Here is an 18,210-nt window from a genome sequence, read left to right as displayed (position 1 = left end):
CATACGGCCTTGCTCAAAATGTGCTAATTAAATAAAGAAAAATCAACTTAGAAGAAAGCTTTTTACTAAGTTCTGCCTAGGTACTCTTCTGTTTATATCATTTTTGCTAACTTTAAAGACAACAGAGAACGTAAGCTTCCCAAATCTACTAAAAACATTAGAAAAGATCACATTAAAGTAAAAGGAAGTGCTGAGTAAGTAAGGAATGACTGCAAAGCCCTGCAACTATGTTCAATAAACTGATTTTCCAAGTTCCAAACAGGTGAGATCTAGACCTAAAAAAGTTCACTACAAAGCTAGGGTGACCTGTTGTTGAAACAGCTGCACTAAGGGAAGTGGGGAGCTGCACTAAGGGAAGCACATTGTCCAAATATGGCAACTACTCATCCCACTGTAAGAAGAGCACACTGACAAAGAGAATACTGCGTCTAACAGTAACTGCAAAAGGTCTACATTTTTGTGTCTCCTTCTTTAATAGTTCCCTCACTGATGTAGTTCAGACAGCTTCATTCATCTTCCACGTAACTAAGAAGCTCCATACTTTCCTATGTACATAGAGGACATTAGGAGATCAGAAGTCTTTCATCATAAGAATGTTAAAAGTGCTAAGTTCATTCATGTTGCGGTGGAAGGCAAACAAAATGATGAGATATTTGTAAATCAAGGTTCATGGACAAGCTGCCTCCCATCTCTATTACCTCTCTATCCTAATATCCTGTTCTATTCTTTTCATGGCATTCATCATAATCTTTTTTTTTTTTTTTTTTGAGATGGAGTCTCGCTCTGTCGCCCGGGCTGGAGTGCAGTGGCCGGATCTCAGCTCACTGCAAGCTCCGCCTCCCGGGTTTACACCATTCTCCTGCCTCAGGCTCCCGAGTAGCTGGGACTACAGACGCCCGCCACCTCGCCCGGCTAGTTTTTTGTATTTTTTAGTAGAGACGGGGTTTCACCGTGTTAGCCAGGATGGTCTCGATCTCCTGACCTCGTGATCCGCCCGTCTCGGCCTCCCAAAGTGCTGGGATTACAGGCTTGAGCCACCGCGCCCGGCCATCTTATTTTTTTTTACTTGCTGACATCTTAATCTAGAATACTTTTTATCTCTATTTGGATGTAAGCTCTATGAGAAAAGAGTTTACCATTCCTGTTCACCATATTCCAAATACCTAAACAGTGACTTGCACATAAAACATGCTCAACAGGCTGGGCATGGTGGCCATGCCTGTAATTCCACCACTTTGGGAGGCCAAGGCAGGTGAATCGCCTGAGGTGAGGAGTTCGAGACCAGTCTGGCCAACATGTTGAAACCCAGAACCTACTAAAAATATAAAAATTACCCAGGCATGGTGGCGCACACTTGTAGTCCTAGCTACTCTGGAGGCTGAGGCAAGAGAATTGCTCAAACCCGGGAGGCAGAGGTCACAGTGAGCTGAGATTGCGCCATTGCAGTCCAGCCTGGGTGACAGAGCCAGACTCTGCCTCAAAAAAAAAATGCTCAATAAATATTTGCTGAATGAATGAATTAGCAATGTGTTAAAGAAATAAAGATGCTTAAACTGAGAAGAGAAGGCAGATATAACAGTAGCTTTCATATGCCATAAGAGCTACATCATAAAGGGAGACTTATTTCTGTGTTTCCACAGAGATATGGTGGACATTTGATCCTATGTCAATAGGATCAAAAGGAAGATTTTGGGCTCATAATTAAGAAGTATCTTCTAAGTCACAGAACTTTATAATAATTGAAGAGGCTACCTTGATAGTTATGAAAGGAATTTTAGCCATGGTAGGAGGCTGTATCCATAAGTTATCAGTTAACCAAAAGTTCCTATGATCCAAAGTACACAGAGAATATAATAAAACTACACATAAAGATTAAAAAAAAATAAGGTAATCTTTCTATGGAAGAAGGGAAAAAAAGTGATCTGGTTACCCAGAGAAGGTATCTTAAAAGACAGTGAAGAACGAAGTGTACAAACTGGATTCTAAATGAAATAGTGATTAAGGTAGAAGAAAAAATCTGGATAGTCTTTTTTTTCAATTAACATTTATTAAACAGACAGGGCTATGAAGTGGAAATATAAGAAGGCAGTGGCACCAATGACATTAACAATAACAGCAACAACAAAAAGAGATGAGCAGTACAAGGAACAAGAAACGGTAATAATGATTTTCCTTTGAAATTGTTCAGGTTTCAATTTTTATGAAAAATCCAGAATAAGAAGGCTCATTGAAGGCAGCATAGTACATGTTCCTGAAAAAAAGGTACAAGGCCAGATTTGGAGAGTTCTATTTTGGAATACTTGGCAAAAGGATGATAGTTTAATCCCAGAGAGTAGATGGGCTTTCTGTGAAAGTAATTAAAGAGAACAATTAATTAAGGATGGGGAGAGCATCACAAAATTATAACTCTGTAAGGATTATTTTGAAAAGTCATCCATTCATTCATTTGTCCTTGGGCAGAACTACATTAAACCCCAAAGGTTATTATCTTTCATTTTACAAATCTCCACTAAAAGGCATTCTTGAAAACCTTTCTGCAAAATATGTCCCAAACGCTAAAGGTATCTATATTAAAATTTTCCTGTATTTTAAGTGTAGTTATGGAATACAAATGGTAACATTCCTCATAGTAAATGCTATCAAATAATCATACATCAAATTATACTTTGGTTGCTTAATGGGTAAATGGAAGGACTTAAAAAAATTTAAAATCCAATATGTAGTATAAGCTTAGGAAATAAATAATTCTCACCTGACAAATCCAAATATCTGGATTATATCAAATTAGATGTTATAAAATAAGCACTAACAATATATAAGTGTTCCCTTTTCTTTGCAACCTTACCAACATCTGTTATTATTACTATTTTTTTATCTTTTAGTAACAGACACTCTGACTGGTGTGAGATGGTATCTCATTGTGGTTTTGATTTGCATTTCTCTAATGATAACTGATGTTGAGTATTTTTTCATATCTTTGCTGGCCACACATATGTCTTCTTTTGAGAAGCATCTGTTCACGTTCTCAGATGTAGGTAGAGGCCATTATCCTAAGCAAATTAACTCAGGAGCAGAAAACCAAACACCACATACTTTCACTTACAAGAGAGAACTAAACATAGGTACACATGATATAAAGATTGGAACAACAGACACTGGGGACCACTAGAGGGAGGAGGGAAGGGGAGGAGGGTTGAAAAACTACCTATTGGGTACTATGCTCACTACCTGGGTGATGGAATCATTCCTACCTCAAAGCTCAGTGTCTTGAAATTTCCCCAAGTAATAAACTTGCACATGTAGCCCCTTAACCTACAATAAAAGTTGAAAAAAAAAAAAAAAGTACGTCACATTTGCAGAAGTCAAAAGTTTAATGACTGTATTAGAAATGGAACAAAGGTTTCAGAAATGCTGGAAAAAGTGAGCCAACTCTAACAAGATGAAGTTGAAGGGAAATAACAATGTAAAATTAGTTTTAAAAAACGAAAACCATTGTACGTATATGGAGAAGGAATATAAATTAAGCAGGTGTAAAGCAGACATATGGATTTATTGAAAATAAACTCAATAAATTAAAGGACAAAATGTAACTACCAGAAATATGTAACTTATTTCTGGCCTGAGTAAATCGCAGAATAGTTATATAAACCAAGGGAAAACGATAGTCTCGCTCTGATCTGTTACTAGTCCCATCACACACGTAACATTTTATTCAGCTCTGAGCACCATTAAAAGAAGTATTATCAGAGCATATTCAGGGAAAAGTTGGTGATGAATTTCAAAACCATATTTTACGAGAATGGTTCAAGACCAGGAAAAGCCTGGACAGAAACAACGGTTCTACTAAGGTATATAGAAGGTTCTTGGGTAAAACGAAAATTCTCATTCTTCCTATATAATCACAATGGGAAAAAGCCAAAAATACATTCATTTCAGCTGAATATAAAAAAACATTATGGAAAAAGCCTGAGCTACCCCAAAGTGCATTCACCCCCCTTTAAGACACATATTCAAGAAGAGTCTATAAGTTCACTGAATGTCAATTTTGGAAGGAAAAATTCAATTAAAGTGGGAAGTTATATTAAAAGATAGGTATATTAAATCATCATTCAACTCTCCTAAAATATTCTTTTCCATAACTCCCCCAGTCGGTAACAGCAAAGCACTGGGGAAAAGAATCTTGAAGTAATCTTCAGTCCAACCACATCCTCAAGTGAGTTGGAGATGAAAGAACTACAGGAAGACACCCAAGAAATACTGTTAACCCTAACAAATTCAATTCGGCTCAAGAAATAGATGACTTACTATATACAGAGCACTCTGTACTCGGCTCAATAAATAATTCAGTAGCCACTATACACAAAGCACTCTGAGGAACCAGAGAGATGTAAAAGACATAATGAAGAGAAACAGTACGGACCTGCAAGCATGCTTGCTTGTTAGACAACCATACCAGGTGTGACTTTTCTAATGTGAAAGCTGATTTGCTTACCACGGCTCTACCACTATATGGGAATACATACTATTCCCATGGTTCTGCAGGTTAGGGAAATCCTAAGTATCAATACCAGGCCTGGGGTCAGCGCTTAACTACTGAAATCTTCATGTTCACAAACTCTCCAAGGACACAGGCCTCAAAATTTTCTGCTTAGGAAAACATCCTCCCCTACCTTGAAAGGCTGGTAGAGATATCACTGCAACAAAGGCAGAAGAACAGAAAAAAATTTTGAAACCTTTCTCAAACCCATTATCTACATGGCTGTGTGGCACACACAAGACACAACAAAACAGATAATGCTGAAGATAGCAGTAATACTGGGAGAACAGCACTGACAGAATTCAGTGTTCTTAAAATAACGCATGGCCTTAAACAACAAAGCAGCAGCAGCACAAAGTAAATGGTGAGATAACAATAGTGAGAAGATTATCTGAGCTTAAAGACTTCTGGAATACATAATTTGAGACAATTTGGTTTAAAAGAGGCTCAGGAGATCCATCCTGGTTCGTCCATCTGTCCATCCATCCACCCATCTACCTACCTACCCACCTACCTACCTACCTATATATTTTAGTGTAGGGAAGAAAAAAAAATTGCAAAGAAGTAAACAAATTCCCTATGGGGCTGGGAAGATATAAGTAAAAAATCAAATTCCTCTAATTTATTTATTAATTTAGAATTGCTGATAGCAATTTTGCAATGAATCATCATAGTTTGATACATTATTAGTGTGAAGATAAACTGAATCACTCCTTTGGGAAACCAATTTGGCAATATATATAATTAATCGTAAAATACCTTCATACTGTTTGCTTCAGTATTTCTCCCTTAAAAGTTGTAAGAAAATAATACTAAATGTGGAAAGGCCTAATGTATAAAAATGTTCATAAACAATATGCAATAATATGGAAAAATGTTTAAGTTATAAATACCCACATTTAAAAATCCTTTAGAAAAAGCTCTAATCCGGCCGGGCGCGGTGGCTCAAGCCTGTAATCCCAGCACTTTGGGAGGCCAAGATGGGTGGATCACGAGGTTAGGAGATCGAGACCATCCTGGCTAACACGGTGAAACCCCGTCTCTACTAAAAAATACAAAAAACTAGCTGGGCGAGGTGGCGGGCGCCTGTAGTCCCAGCTACTCGGGAGGCTGAGGCAGGAGAATGGTGTGAACCCGGGAGGCGGAGCTTGCAGTGAGCTGAGATCCAGCCACTGCACTCCAGCATGGGCGAGAGAGCGAGACTCCGTCTCAAAAAAAGAAAAAGCTCTAATCCACAGGGGGGAAATGGAAGAAAAGAAAACCAAAATCAACTGTCATTATCATCACACCTAATTATGTCTGGGTAAGAGAACTATGTGTAATTTAGTCTCTTTTTATCATTTCAAACATTCCCTAAATTTCCTTTATGAGCAAATATTTCTTTGACAATTAAAAATAAAAATAACTAAAATGAATGAGGAGGAATAAAAGGAAGTTAATTATGTGGAAGGGATGAGAATTAGAAACATTTGAGATAACTTAATAGTGATTTGCTATAACTCATCCTTTTACAACATTGTCAGAAATTAAAAGGTGCCAATTATGGAAGGGCAAGCTGGTGGGTACATAAAAAAGTGGAAACAATACTTTGTCACTCAAATTATCTCTATAAGAAATCCCTGAGGTCTTCTCTTAAGACCCTTCAGTCCATTGATTGTTCTAAAAAAGGCAGAAGGACCTAATGATTCTCTGAATTCTTTCTCTCAAAATTAAACTAATGGAAACCTGACCATTTACAATCTTTTAATACACAATTTTACATAAAATTATTCTATTCATTTGTTTGGGAAAACATACAATAAACATTATTAAGGTATTCACTCTGACTATATGGGTTATAATGATGGCTCTACTATGTCAATGACTTTAAACAGTACTGAAAGCACAAAAGCACATACAGTCAGTCCTCCATATTCATAGGTTCAACTAACCACTGCTTGAAAATATTCAGGGGAAAAAAAATGCATGGTTGCATCTGTGTTCAACATATACAGACTTGTATATGTACTTGAAATGTATTTGTACATTTCTTGTCACTATTCCCTAAACAATACAACTAATTATATTGCATTTACATTGTATTAGATACTATAAGTAATTCAGAGATAATTTAAAGTATACGGGAGGGTGTGTGTAGGTTATAGTATACGATTTTACAAAAGGGACTTGAGCATCTGTGGATTTTGGTATCCTTGGGATGTCCTGGAACCAATCCCACACAGACAATGACAGACAACTGTGTAAGTGTCTCCTTTATTCGAACAGACTCAGTGAACTGTATTTTCAAGAAAAACATCAAGATCGTTTATTCATTTTCTTACTGATTTACTAAACCTGAAGAAAACCAAAACTTCCCAATGGATTATTAATAGTTTAAAACAATATTACTGCCAAGGCAAATATTATTAAATAATGTATCAAATACCTGTGATTAACTGAAACATCAAGATTTTTAAAATGGCTTTTGTGTAAATATACATCGTGGCTCATTTAAAACTGCTTTGTATCTTCATTCATTAGTTGACAATGACAAAAAACATAAAACTCCTAGCACTGCAATACATCTTAGCCAAGTGTAGGACTATATCCATTTATCTTCTAACTTATATATTATCAAGAGCCTATTAAAAATGTCACACATTGGTGCTGAATTATAAATTCTCTTAAGTCGTATATGTTTTAGAGTTGCATGTAAATTTGGCTCTTTTACAGCTAGATCTTCTGTTTTGTAGTTTTTTGTTTTACTGCCTATCAGAGTACTACAAAAAAGGCATGCTTACTTATAAGTAAATTAACTCTTTTAGACTATGAGATTATCATTTATTGATGAGAAGTTTAACAAATGCTTCTGAAGTTTGAAGACTACATCCAATGTTAATAATTACTGACTCCATGCTTAAAGGTAAAATATGATTATGCTATATTAGTAGTTAAGAAACTAGACACTAAGTTTGATATGCAAAGAACTTTACCTGAGACTAATTATATAATAGTAAGAACTAATTAGAAAAAGTAGATCTGTGTTTCATTTACAGACAGGTATACAATTGACAAACCACTGGAATCATAGAGGAGGAATCAATATCTAGGTTTTTACTCATATGCTAGAAATTTTCCTGATGTCTGACTGAATTAGGTTGAAATCACTCCTTCGTATGAGATGCTTTAGCAAACATAAAAGCACAACATTCTATTGCGAATAGCATACAAAAGGCATTATAATGTCTCATACCAGGGAGTCGGCAAATTTTTTTCTGTAAAGGTCCAGACAGTAAATATTTAGGCTTTGTAGGACATAACATCTCCATCACAACTACTCTCTACCATTGTAGCACAAAAGCACCCATGGGTAATATATAAATGAATGAGTGCTGCTATGGTCCAGTAAAATTGTATCTACAATAGTCAGTGGACTATAATTTGTCAACTCCTATCTTGCCCTATAGTTATCCATGTAAAGTCCATACAGCCCCTTGCAGTCTAAGTGCTCTTAGAGAACTGAAAATCTGTTTTACTTAGAAATTTCCTTATCTTACGTAGCATAAGAATAGTCCCCAGCACACAGTAACGACCTGATAAATACTTAAACGAAAGAATGAGTGATTCTATTATTCAAAAAATATTAGGCCTACATCATATGATTAACTTGACTGACAGAGAAGTTAAAACCTGCCTGTCATAATAGCCTGCATATAGTGACATACACTTGTAATCACAAGACAAATATTAGGAAAACAACTCTAGAAAAAGTGGTCTAAGAAGATGCCTGAAGCCAGGCATGGTGGCTCACACCTGTAGTCCCATCACTTGAAGACCACGGCAGCTGGATCACTTGAGTTCAGGAGTTTGAGATCAGCCTGGCCAACATGGTGAAACCCAGTCTCTACTACAAATACAAAAATCAGCTGGGTGTGGTGGTGCACACCTGTAGTCCCAGCTACTTGGGAGGCTGAGGCAGGAGAATCACTTGAACCCGGGAGGCGGACACTGCAGTAAGCCAAGATCACTCCACTGCCTGGCTGACACTGGTGATCACTCTCTAGTCTGGGTGACAAAGCAAGACTCCATCTCAAAAAAAAAAAGATGATGCCTGAGTTGGTATAACATGTCCTATGTGCAATTCCTCAAGCTACTTCTACTCATGTTAATATTCCTGTCCTAATCTCACAGCTTATGATTTATACCTAAAGTGATGATTTTACTCTAATCAGATACAATCCACATAAAGGATATTTTCTTTTTCTTACACTGCATTCCAAAGTTATGGTGTATTTCTCCCCACAACACTTTTGTACTACTCTGAACACTGAACATTTCCTCTCCTTTCACTTTAATAATTTCTCAAATATCCTGTGGTATCCTTTAGAACTATAACATCCAAACACATGGCTAAATACTGAAGCCAATTCATATTGTAAAATGCATTAATCCCTCTAATGCTACAATGTATTGCATAGTTCCTATGACTTTTCTGCAATCTCTCCCTCAAGTTCTAGACATTAATCTTCCTGCTTATTGGATTCACACAATTCAATGAGTTACTCTTAAGAATCCAAGACTACTATAGAACCACAATGTATGCCCTTAACATAGCATAATCGATAAATATTTACTGCCCTAATTTGTTGATTTGAAATGCAAAAATATCTGGTTAATTCAGATTAAAATCCAAATTTGGACTTTGCAATGATTCATCCTGCAAACTCTTTAAATAAGTAGCATAAATTAAGTAGTTATAAAATTGTTATGGAAATTTTACATATTTAAGAAAATAAACTTTTCAAATAACTCAATGGAACTCATTTTTATTCAACTGATACAGATACTAGAAACTATTTAAAGATTTCCTCTAAGGACATTTATAAGGCAATCGTGTGTTTGCCTAATTTGAGTCCCTTTAATTTTTCTGTAACTACATTTATTTCATTGAAATAAAACTGAATTATTTATTTAAAAGGTTTTATTTAATATATCACTAATTCAAACTAATCACTGATTCCATGACTGATATGTTAGATCACAAACATACAAAAGCACTATAGCCTGAAACATCAAAATCTTTTCCATCATAATGCTTGAGAAAAATCCAACCTATAGTGACTCAACAACATTGCAAATCTATTACAAAAAAATTCAAAACATAAAGTACATGACTATGAAATTAGTACTTTCCAAAAGTAAGTACATTAATATAATGTGATTTTGATGTCTTCATCTTTTATTATTATACTTTAAGTTCTAGGGTACATGATGTCTTCATCTTTAAGGTTATAGTTTTTAGAATACACAGCAAACACTGTTCAATTTATTCTACATATCTCAATATATTCAGTAGATGACTGCTGTGTTTTTAAAAGGAGAAGTAAATTTTTTGTTACCCTCTATAGATAAAAAACTGTTTCAAGAAATATTAAAACACCGATCAAGGCTGATAATACATCGCATCAAAATTTTCTATGATATCAAAAATCACATCTCCAACATAAAGTTAATTTTAAAATAATTTTTCCTGCGTCACGAATTAAAAGAAAAAATTTCACATAGAATTTCTTCTATATCAAATAAGTAAGTCTTCATTTTCTTCTCAAGAAAGAAAGATCAGGTCACTCTATTACCAGTCATCTATAAATACATTATTCAAGAACTTTATCACAGGCAACATTATTGTCACACAAAACATGTGGTCAGTAGTATCTTTGTCAAACGACATGATCTTGTTAGGGTCACTTAAAATCAGATTTCTATATGTGAAATGAGATAGTGTTTACTCACAGAAGCTTTTAGAATAGACCTGGTTTATAATGTCAACAGCATTATATATTTTCAAAAGCATTGTAAGCATTTCCAAATTACAACTTGCAGTGTTTTCCAATAATTTCTTACCAATTTAGCATTTTTAATTATATAATTCCTGAAAAAGTAAATGAGTAATTGTGAAGAGTTTATTTGTATAAAAATGTGCCATCCACTAATAATTATATTAAACTTCAAACTCTATTAATAACATAAGTAAACGTCTTAAAGCTATACTTTACAGGTATGTATATAAACATTCTTTGTGTCATGTATAATCTCAGACAAAATTACTGCACATACCTTGCTACAATCCACATTTTATTCAAAAATAAATTACAAAATTTTAAAGAACAGGTCGTACAACTCTGTACCTTGTTTGTGCCTTGCAATTAAAATAATTACATTTATAATATATATTTTGCCATTTTTTAACTGGCATCAACCTTATTTACAATTGCTTAAGTAGAAAATAAAATAAAAGTGGGGTCAAATGTTTAAGTCAATGATAGGTATTTCTTTTGTATAAAGTATTATTTTTGGAAGTTTTCAAATTTTTGCAAATTATTTTCATTTCATGAATTCTATTATTATGTACTATTTATCACTTTAACCCTTAGAATTTTAGAATCTCAAAAACTAATTTGGCTCCATTTACCATAATGAAGGTGGTGATATGTGCCTTTCGTGTTAAATATTTATCAGATATAACAGACTCCTGCTAAATTTATTACTGTTATTTTCTTCACCTTTGTAGAAAGTCATACATAAAAGCAGAAAAAAAGTTACCCTTAAAAATTATAAATATGTTCTTTGGAGAATTCTGCCTATGTAGGAAATGCAGGTAATGTACAAGCTAGAGCCTATTTCCTAATGCAGGGGCCATCTTTTTGTTGTTTAAAGATGTGAAAAATGCAGAAAGGTGCCATCAATGATGCATTTAAAAATCTACTGTGGGCCTAGCGCAGTCGCTCATGCCTGCAATCCCAGCACTTTGGGAGACCGAGGCGGGCAGATCACGAGGTCAGGAGATCGAGACCATCCTGGCTAACAAGGTGGAACCCCATTTCTACTAAAAATACAAAAAATTATCTGGGAATGGTGGTGGGCGCCTGTAGTCCCAGCTACTTGGGAGACTGAGGCAGGAGAATGGCATGAACCCAGGAGGCAGAGCTCACAGGGAACAGAGCGCCACTGCACTCCAGCCTGGGAAACAGAGTGAGAATCTTGTCTCAAAAAAAAAAAAAAGAAAATCCTACAGTGATTGAGAACCATTTCAGATTCATCAAGTAACACCTCAAACTGTTTACATTAAAACAAAAATAAGTCAAGAACATCTCATATTGCAAGGAGAAAGTTGTCAAGTTTATTGGAAAAACCTACTTGAAAAAAAAATATTACAGAACTCAGAAAAACTATATAGCCTATCTTTATAAGACAATATTGAGACATTATTGGATAGTGTTATTTGTAGGATCAACATAAGCTATTTCGTGAAATGTTAAAATATTTTTAAAATATTCAGCATTCTTCTTCTTTTTATCCCCCCTCCGAGAAGGAATCTCGCTCTGTCGCCAGGCTGGAGTGCAGAGGTGCAATCTCAGTTCACTGCAACCTCCACCTCCTGCGTTCAAGTGATTCTCCTGGCTCAACCTCCCAAGTATCTGGGACTACAGGTGCGCGTCACCACACCCAACTAATTTTTGTATTTTTAGTAGGGACGGGATTTCACCATTTTGGCAGGGATGGTTTCAATCTCCTGACCTCGTGATCCACCCACCTCGGCCTCCCAAAGTGCTGGGATTACAGGCGTGAGCCACCACGTCCAGCTTTCAGCATTCTTTTAAACCAAATATTAATTATCCTGATTACAAAAGAAATTTTACCAATGCTCACTGTAAAAATTAAAACAAAATAGTCATGAAGGAAAAACTTAATTACATCATGTTAATATTTTAAAAAACACTTTTACTACTAAAAAAAGTTATTAATATTTTAAAATACAGAGCAAGACTAACACTGAATCAAACTTCCATTTATGAGAAATCATAAAATGGGAACTGTGTTTTCTATTCTAGCCATTTTGTTTTCCTCAATATCTATATATTTGGTTACAGGACGTACCACTTTCTACATATTCCTCTTAATCTAAAATAAAGTTAAGTTCTGCTCAAGGAAAAGAGCATCTTTTGGAACCTACACATCAGAGTATAGCACTGACTCAGTAACACATACATGCTCCTATGCACCAAAATGGCCCTACCTGCACATACATGATACTCTTCATGCTCAGAATGTTACACCAGCAGATTTCTCACATCTAAATCTTTTTTATCTACTTATTATATAATTGTATCTTTTTCACATCTAATGATTACCTTCTAGGGTGGGAAGGAAAAGAGGAAAGGTCCTTTAAGGCAACTTCATTTATCTTTAAATTCACATAATTTATGGTATCTATGGAGCAAATCAGCTTATTAATCATTGTTTCTCCCAAGAAATAGATACATGACAAAATACTTCAAATCCCATTTTAATAAATGAGGAAAATTAAAGTGCAAAGACAAATGACAAGACATCCCTGGATAATCCTTCCTATTATTACTTCCCTAATGAGAATAAAATGTTTAAGTGTATTTAGTGTAATAAAGTAAGAGGTAGGTTAACCTCTGAATCATGCCTGACTGTCTCATCTCAACATCCGCTTGCTGGATATCTTTAATCTCAAACGATGTGTTCATGAATAACCATTCCTGGGAAATGAGCTTTCAGAAATACACTTGAAATCTCTGAGTTTAACCCAAAATTTGAGTTTAAATTGATTTACAAAAAGAAATGCTATCTTAGAAAACCCTAACGCTCAATGGATTATTTCTGTTTGAATTGGGATTAGTGACCTTCAAGTTGTGATGTTAATAAATATGGCACTCACAAAGATAATAAAACAGCAGCTACAGGCCAGGCACAGTGGCTCACGCCTGTAATCCCAGCACTTTGGGAGGCCGAGGTGGGCGGATCACGAGGTCAGGAAATCGAGACCATCCTGGCTAACACGGTGAAACTCCGTCTCTACTAAAAATACAAAAAATTAGCCGGGTGTGGTGGCAGGCGCCTGTAGTCCCAGGTACTCAGGAGGCTGAGGCAGGAGAATGGCATGAACCCGGGAGGCAGAGCTTGCAGTGAGCTGAGATCGCACCACTGCCCTCCAGCCTGGGCGACAGAGCAAGACTCCGCCTCAAACAAACAAACAAAAAACAAACAAACAAACAAAAACAGCAGCTACCATATTCTGAACATTTTTTTTGTGCCAGGTGCTGTTCTGGGCACACATACTACAAATTTTCATTTAATTCTCAAATTCAGCTGAACAGGGAGCTACAAGTCTCTGACTTAATATTTTTTAATCAATGCCAAAACTAAGGTTTTAGAGCATTTGGTATCTTACCTAAGGCCAAGCAGTTTATGAGGGCCTGGATCTCAGCCCAAGTTTCATATACTAATAGTGTAAATTATGAAGTTTTCCAATACTCTATAACTCTAGAAACAGCTATGCAAATAATAGAACCCTTAGGAAAGAGAATACAGAATGCATTATTTTTGGGCTGTCTTTTACAACCAAGCCAGATAACTACCACAAAATACAATATAATGATGAGAAAAATGGTTATGCTTCCTATTCTTAAAACACATTACCTAAAAAGAGAGGTTTCAAAATAAGTATTATCTTATTATATAAACACATTAAATATGACAAAAGGAAGTTAAGTGGTTTGCCCTAGAGTTGTATATAAAAACTATAGTAAATTTAAAAACTAAACTTAGAACTTGCCTCATTCAGCCTATGATAAAGCTTTTCTTTTCTACTCTTCCTCTTCAAAACAATTTTTTTTCAAAAAGAAATTGATAGAGATTTCAAAAAGTTATTCAAGGGAAATAACAAAAGTAAACCAAAGTAATATTAAGAATTTCAGTTTGATTACAGACTAAACTGGTAAGTTTGAGCTTATCAGATTGCTGTTTTAATAAAAGAAACTTGTAAGATCAAAGAAAAAGATCACAAGACAAGAAAAGAACTCAAGCAAAAGACTTATGATGAGAAAAAAAGAAATAAAACTCAGAGAAATATTGTAGGGAAAAGGTATAGACAGAGGTACAAAAATTTAAAGTCTTTTGAAATGAAAGCAGTGTAGCCTACTGGTGAAGTAGGCAGGCTTTGGCCCAGGCCTACTGGATGGGCGGGAACCTCTGCCATTGACTAGTTAACTGACGAATAATCATTTTTCTTTCGTTTCCTTATCTTTGGAGTGGGAATAATAACTATTATCTCAAAAGGCTGTAGTGAGGATTAAATGTATAACACATGTAAAACTGAACAGTGAGCCTGGCACATAATAAGGATAAAATGCAGCAAGCATGGCCTCAGGCTTTCTGTACACAGAATCCACTGGGTCTTTTCTAACTATATTTATTCCTTAAAGAAATTAAGATACGATTACCAAATAATATGTACAATTTTGAAGATCTTCTATGTGATATCTGAAATGTTAGCAGTACTATATTTCCTTGAACTTTATGTTTTCCTTGAACTGGTCTGAATTTAAAAGGCACATTTAAACCAAGATGCCACTGGCAAACAGGGGACAAGAATAAATATAAACCCAAGCTACAGAAGTATAAAACAATCATTTTTTGATTCCCAAAAAAGTAAACTCTTGTCCTAAGTGTTTTATTAAACTGAAGCAAAGTCTGATTTTGATATATAGAATATTGTTTTATTCTTTATTTTAAATTTTTCTTACATGTTTAAAAATATACAGGGGTTCAGAACAACCTCAATAAAATGACAACATTTCTACTAAAAGACCTTTGAAGCCAAACCACCAGGGTGCAAACATGGTTGGCTTCTAATTTGAAGAGTCATAGGCACATTTTATTAAATGCATTTCATAAAACAAAGAAATCAAAAATGCTGAGAAGAAAAATACTCAGTAGTTTGATATAAATTTTAAAATATCTTTCAGGCAAGAAACTTATGGTAAAAAAGTAATATTTAGATGTTTTACTGCTCATACCTGCTTCACTAATTCCCCAAAATGCTACTTTGCTACATCTAAACCCCTGACAATTTATTACACAATCCCATGTAGCACGCAAAAAAATAAGTTAATCTCTGCATTTGAAAACAGATCATTACAAAAGAAAATACTGTCAGCTCTTACCTGTATTTGATAATTAAGTATATTATATTCTCAGCAGCACTAAAAATGCAGCTTTGTCTAATATAAATATCTAAATAACAGTTACACAAAAGTATTTTTCTCTTAAAATAAGTTTTTGTATATACTTTTTCCAATGTTGACAAGTTAAACAACATTGATCTATATATTTTGCTAAGAAAACATTAGGCACAGATAATATAATTTACATTTTCTTTGCTGTAAAAAATATAATATGTGCAAACGCATATTACACAAATGACTGACTAGTGGACACAACAGTAAGCTATCGTAGACCTAACACAAAAAAGATTCATGTTTTATTTTATTTACTTATTTTTTAAAAGGGCATTCTAAGTACCCTTAAGAGTAATGCCTCATTGCTAGGTGAGTATCCTGCATCTGCATTAGAATTACTGGTGGGTTTTCTTAAAGAAAAACAAAGCTTTACTATAGCAAAAAAAAGACATCACTTTTAAGCAGATGAACTAATTTAAAAGGAACCAGATAAAGATGTTTCAAAAAGCCATTAAAAATATTTAATAAGCTACCAGATTGCTTTGCTGGAAGAAATACATTATTTAACATTATGGATGCTTTATACAGTAGATTCTTTCAATAGCTAAGACACTTCTAAAGTAAAGTAGCAATGGACGCAGATCAAGAAAAAGAGACAAAAAAAAAACAGGAGACTGTTAGGAAAAGGGGGAAAAGCAAATGTCATTTCACCCAGAAGAAACAAAAATACTGTTGCTATTTGTTTGTAGCAGAAAAATTGTGCTGCAGAGAAGATTATAAAAACACAAGCAAAGGGGTTGTTTGGCAAGTAATAAAATGCAATGCTTACTGTGCATCCTCCATGAAGAGATCACTTATGGATTGTAGATTAGTGTGATTAAAGATACACTTTGATGCAAAAGATTATACTTTGCCACATATATAATATGTAGCATTTTTCTATAAAGGGCAATTTATGTAAGTAATAACTTCCACAAAGAGTGAGAGAAACAGACAAAGTGAGAAAGACAGAGGCACGGTACAGTCAGACAGAAAGACAGAAATGCCAAGCCAAGGAGCTTGCTCATGTCCTGCAGAAGATTTGAGATATTATTTTTCATCTCAGTGCTTAATTTTTCCTATTACTGCACACAAATACTCACATGCTGTAATTATTTCATGAGATAACCCTCTATACATCCTTCCCTTTAGTTTCTTCCATGAAAAAGAAAAAAAAAAGAGAAACCTTTAGTCTCATACTTCATTTTATAGTCAACTATTCAAGTAAATATTTCTCTGATGGCAAATTTCCAGATGAATCTAGAATATGATCCAAAACCACTGTCAGATTACATTTGATTTACTATGTAGCTCTCTTCAAATGGAGCAAGAATTAGCCCGTTTCCTAGGTTTGGGGTCTTGTGCTTCCTGATCCTTCACACACATACAGGATGTGCACATTGTCTCAGACAGTCTTCGGAGGCCTAGCCGGAAAACGCTGTTGGAGAGGCTGTATATTACACAGTTACAAAAACTATTACTTATTGCAAGCCAGGTTGTTAAGAAGGACAGAGTTGGATTGTCCAAGACCCGGGAGCTTTCTAGAAGAAAGTAAATTATATAGGGAAGCCACAGCATATAAAATACACTGGTTATCCTAAACAAAACCATGGCATAGCGACGGTCAGGGCTGTGTCCAGTCTCTCTGGAAGAATCTACCTCATGGCTAGGGAATCGGGCTCTTCGGTCATTTATCTCTTTGGTGTGCTGACGGCAAATTTTGAAAATGTGGAAGTAAGTGAAGCAGACAACAAAGGCAGCAGGAGCATAAAGTAAACAAACAATAAAGCCAGTAAAATAGGCACTGGTGAGCCAAGAGGTGGCACACCATTCAAAAATATCACCGTGGTAACCAGGTTTCCCCCAGCCAAAAAAGGAAGGCAAGAAAATTAGGCAGGAGTAGATCCAGATCAAAATAATGCAAATTCTCAGGCGACAAGGGGTGACCAGTTGATTGTAGGAAAGAGGCTTGGTTATTGCAAGATAACGATCCACACTGATGCAAGCAAGACATGCCATAGAAACACTTTTTAGAACTGAGATGATATATCCAAAAACCTGGCAAGTCAATGACTCGTGGACACCTGTGGAGTAGTGGAGAAGTGAGAGAGTAGGAACCAAGCAGCTAACTCCAACGAAAAGATCAGCATATGCCATCGTCTGAATGAAATAGCTGGTAGTATAATGATGTAACAGTGGAGCACAATGAAAGACAAAGATAACTGTTAGATTCCCAGCAATGATCAGAAATGTCAGCAACACAATAACCACTGTCTCGAAGATGCAGACATCCACCACACTGTAGTGGCCAAATCCAAGTGGGCAGGAGTGATGCTCGGACACATTCACAATGCCACTGCTCATGTTCAGGATCCTCCATTCAGTCCACCTGGATTCATTCATGGCTTGGAAATTTAAAGATACCTGCAGACTTGGCCACCGCAAGCAGGTGCCCTGTCCAGCATCTGTTAAACACCGCACACGAGTGTTTCAGAACCTGCTTCAGTAGACAATGTCAGTGCTTCTGTCACAGCTGAGAGTCCCAGAGAGTGATCAAGTCTCTTCATCAGCCTCAGTTCAGCAGTGACACACCTCAGCTTTCAGGCG

The 18,210-nt window shown here is 35.6% G+C and overlaps 2 protein-coding genes across 3 annotated transcripts in view; both read right to left on the bottom strand.

Moving 5' to 3' along the window:
• The window catches only part of RABGAP1L (RAB GTPase activating protein 1-like), an 812,347-nt gene that overhangs the window by 512,240 nt on the left and 281,897 nt on the right, over window positions 1–18,210 (bottom strand). The gene's annotated exons all lie outside the window — the stretch shown is intronic.
• On the bottom strand, window positions 16,510–18,043 carry GPR52 (G protein-coupled receptor 52). The gene has a single exon (XM_011962357.1). It carries the CDS (start codon window positions 18,004–18,006, stop codon window positions 16,921–16,923), a length of 1,086 nt encoding a protein of 361 aa, XP_011817747.1. The 5' UTR covers window positions 18,007–18,043; the 3' UTR covers window positions 16,510–16,920.

The sequence above is a fragment of the Colobus angolensis genome, unplaced genomic scaffold (genome assembly GCF_000951035.1).
Source record: "Colobus angolensis palliatus isolate OR3802 unplaced genomic scaffold, Cang.pa_1.0 Scaffold59, whole genome shotgun sequence".
In the NCBI taxonomy this organism is placed as follows: Eukaryota; Metazoa; Chordata; class Mammalia; order Primates; family Cercopithecidae; genus Colobus; species Colobus angolensis.
This window is presented reverse-complemented; position numbering and strand designations above follow the sequence as displayed.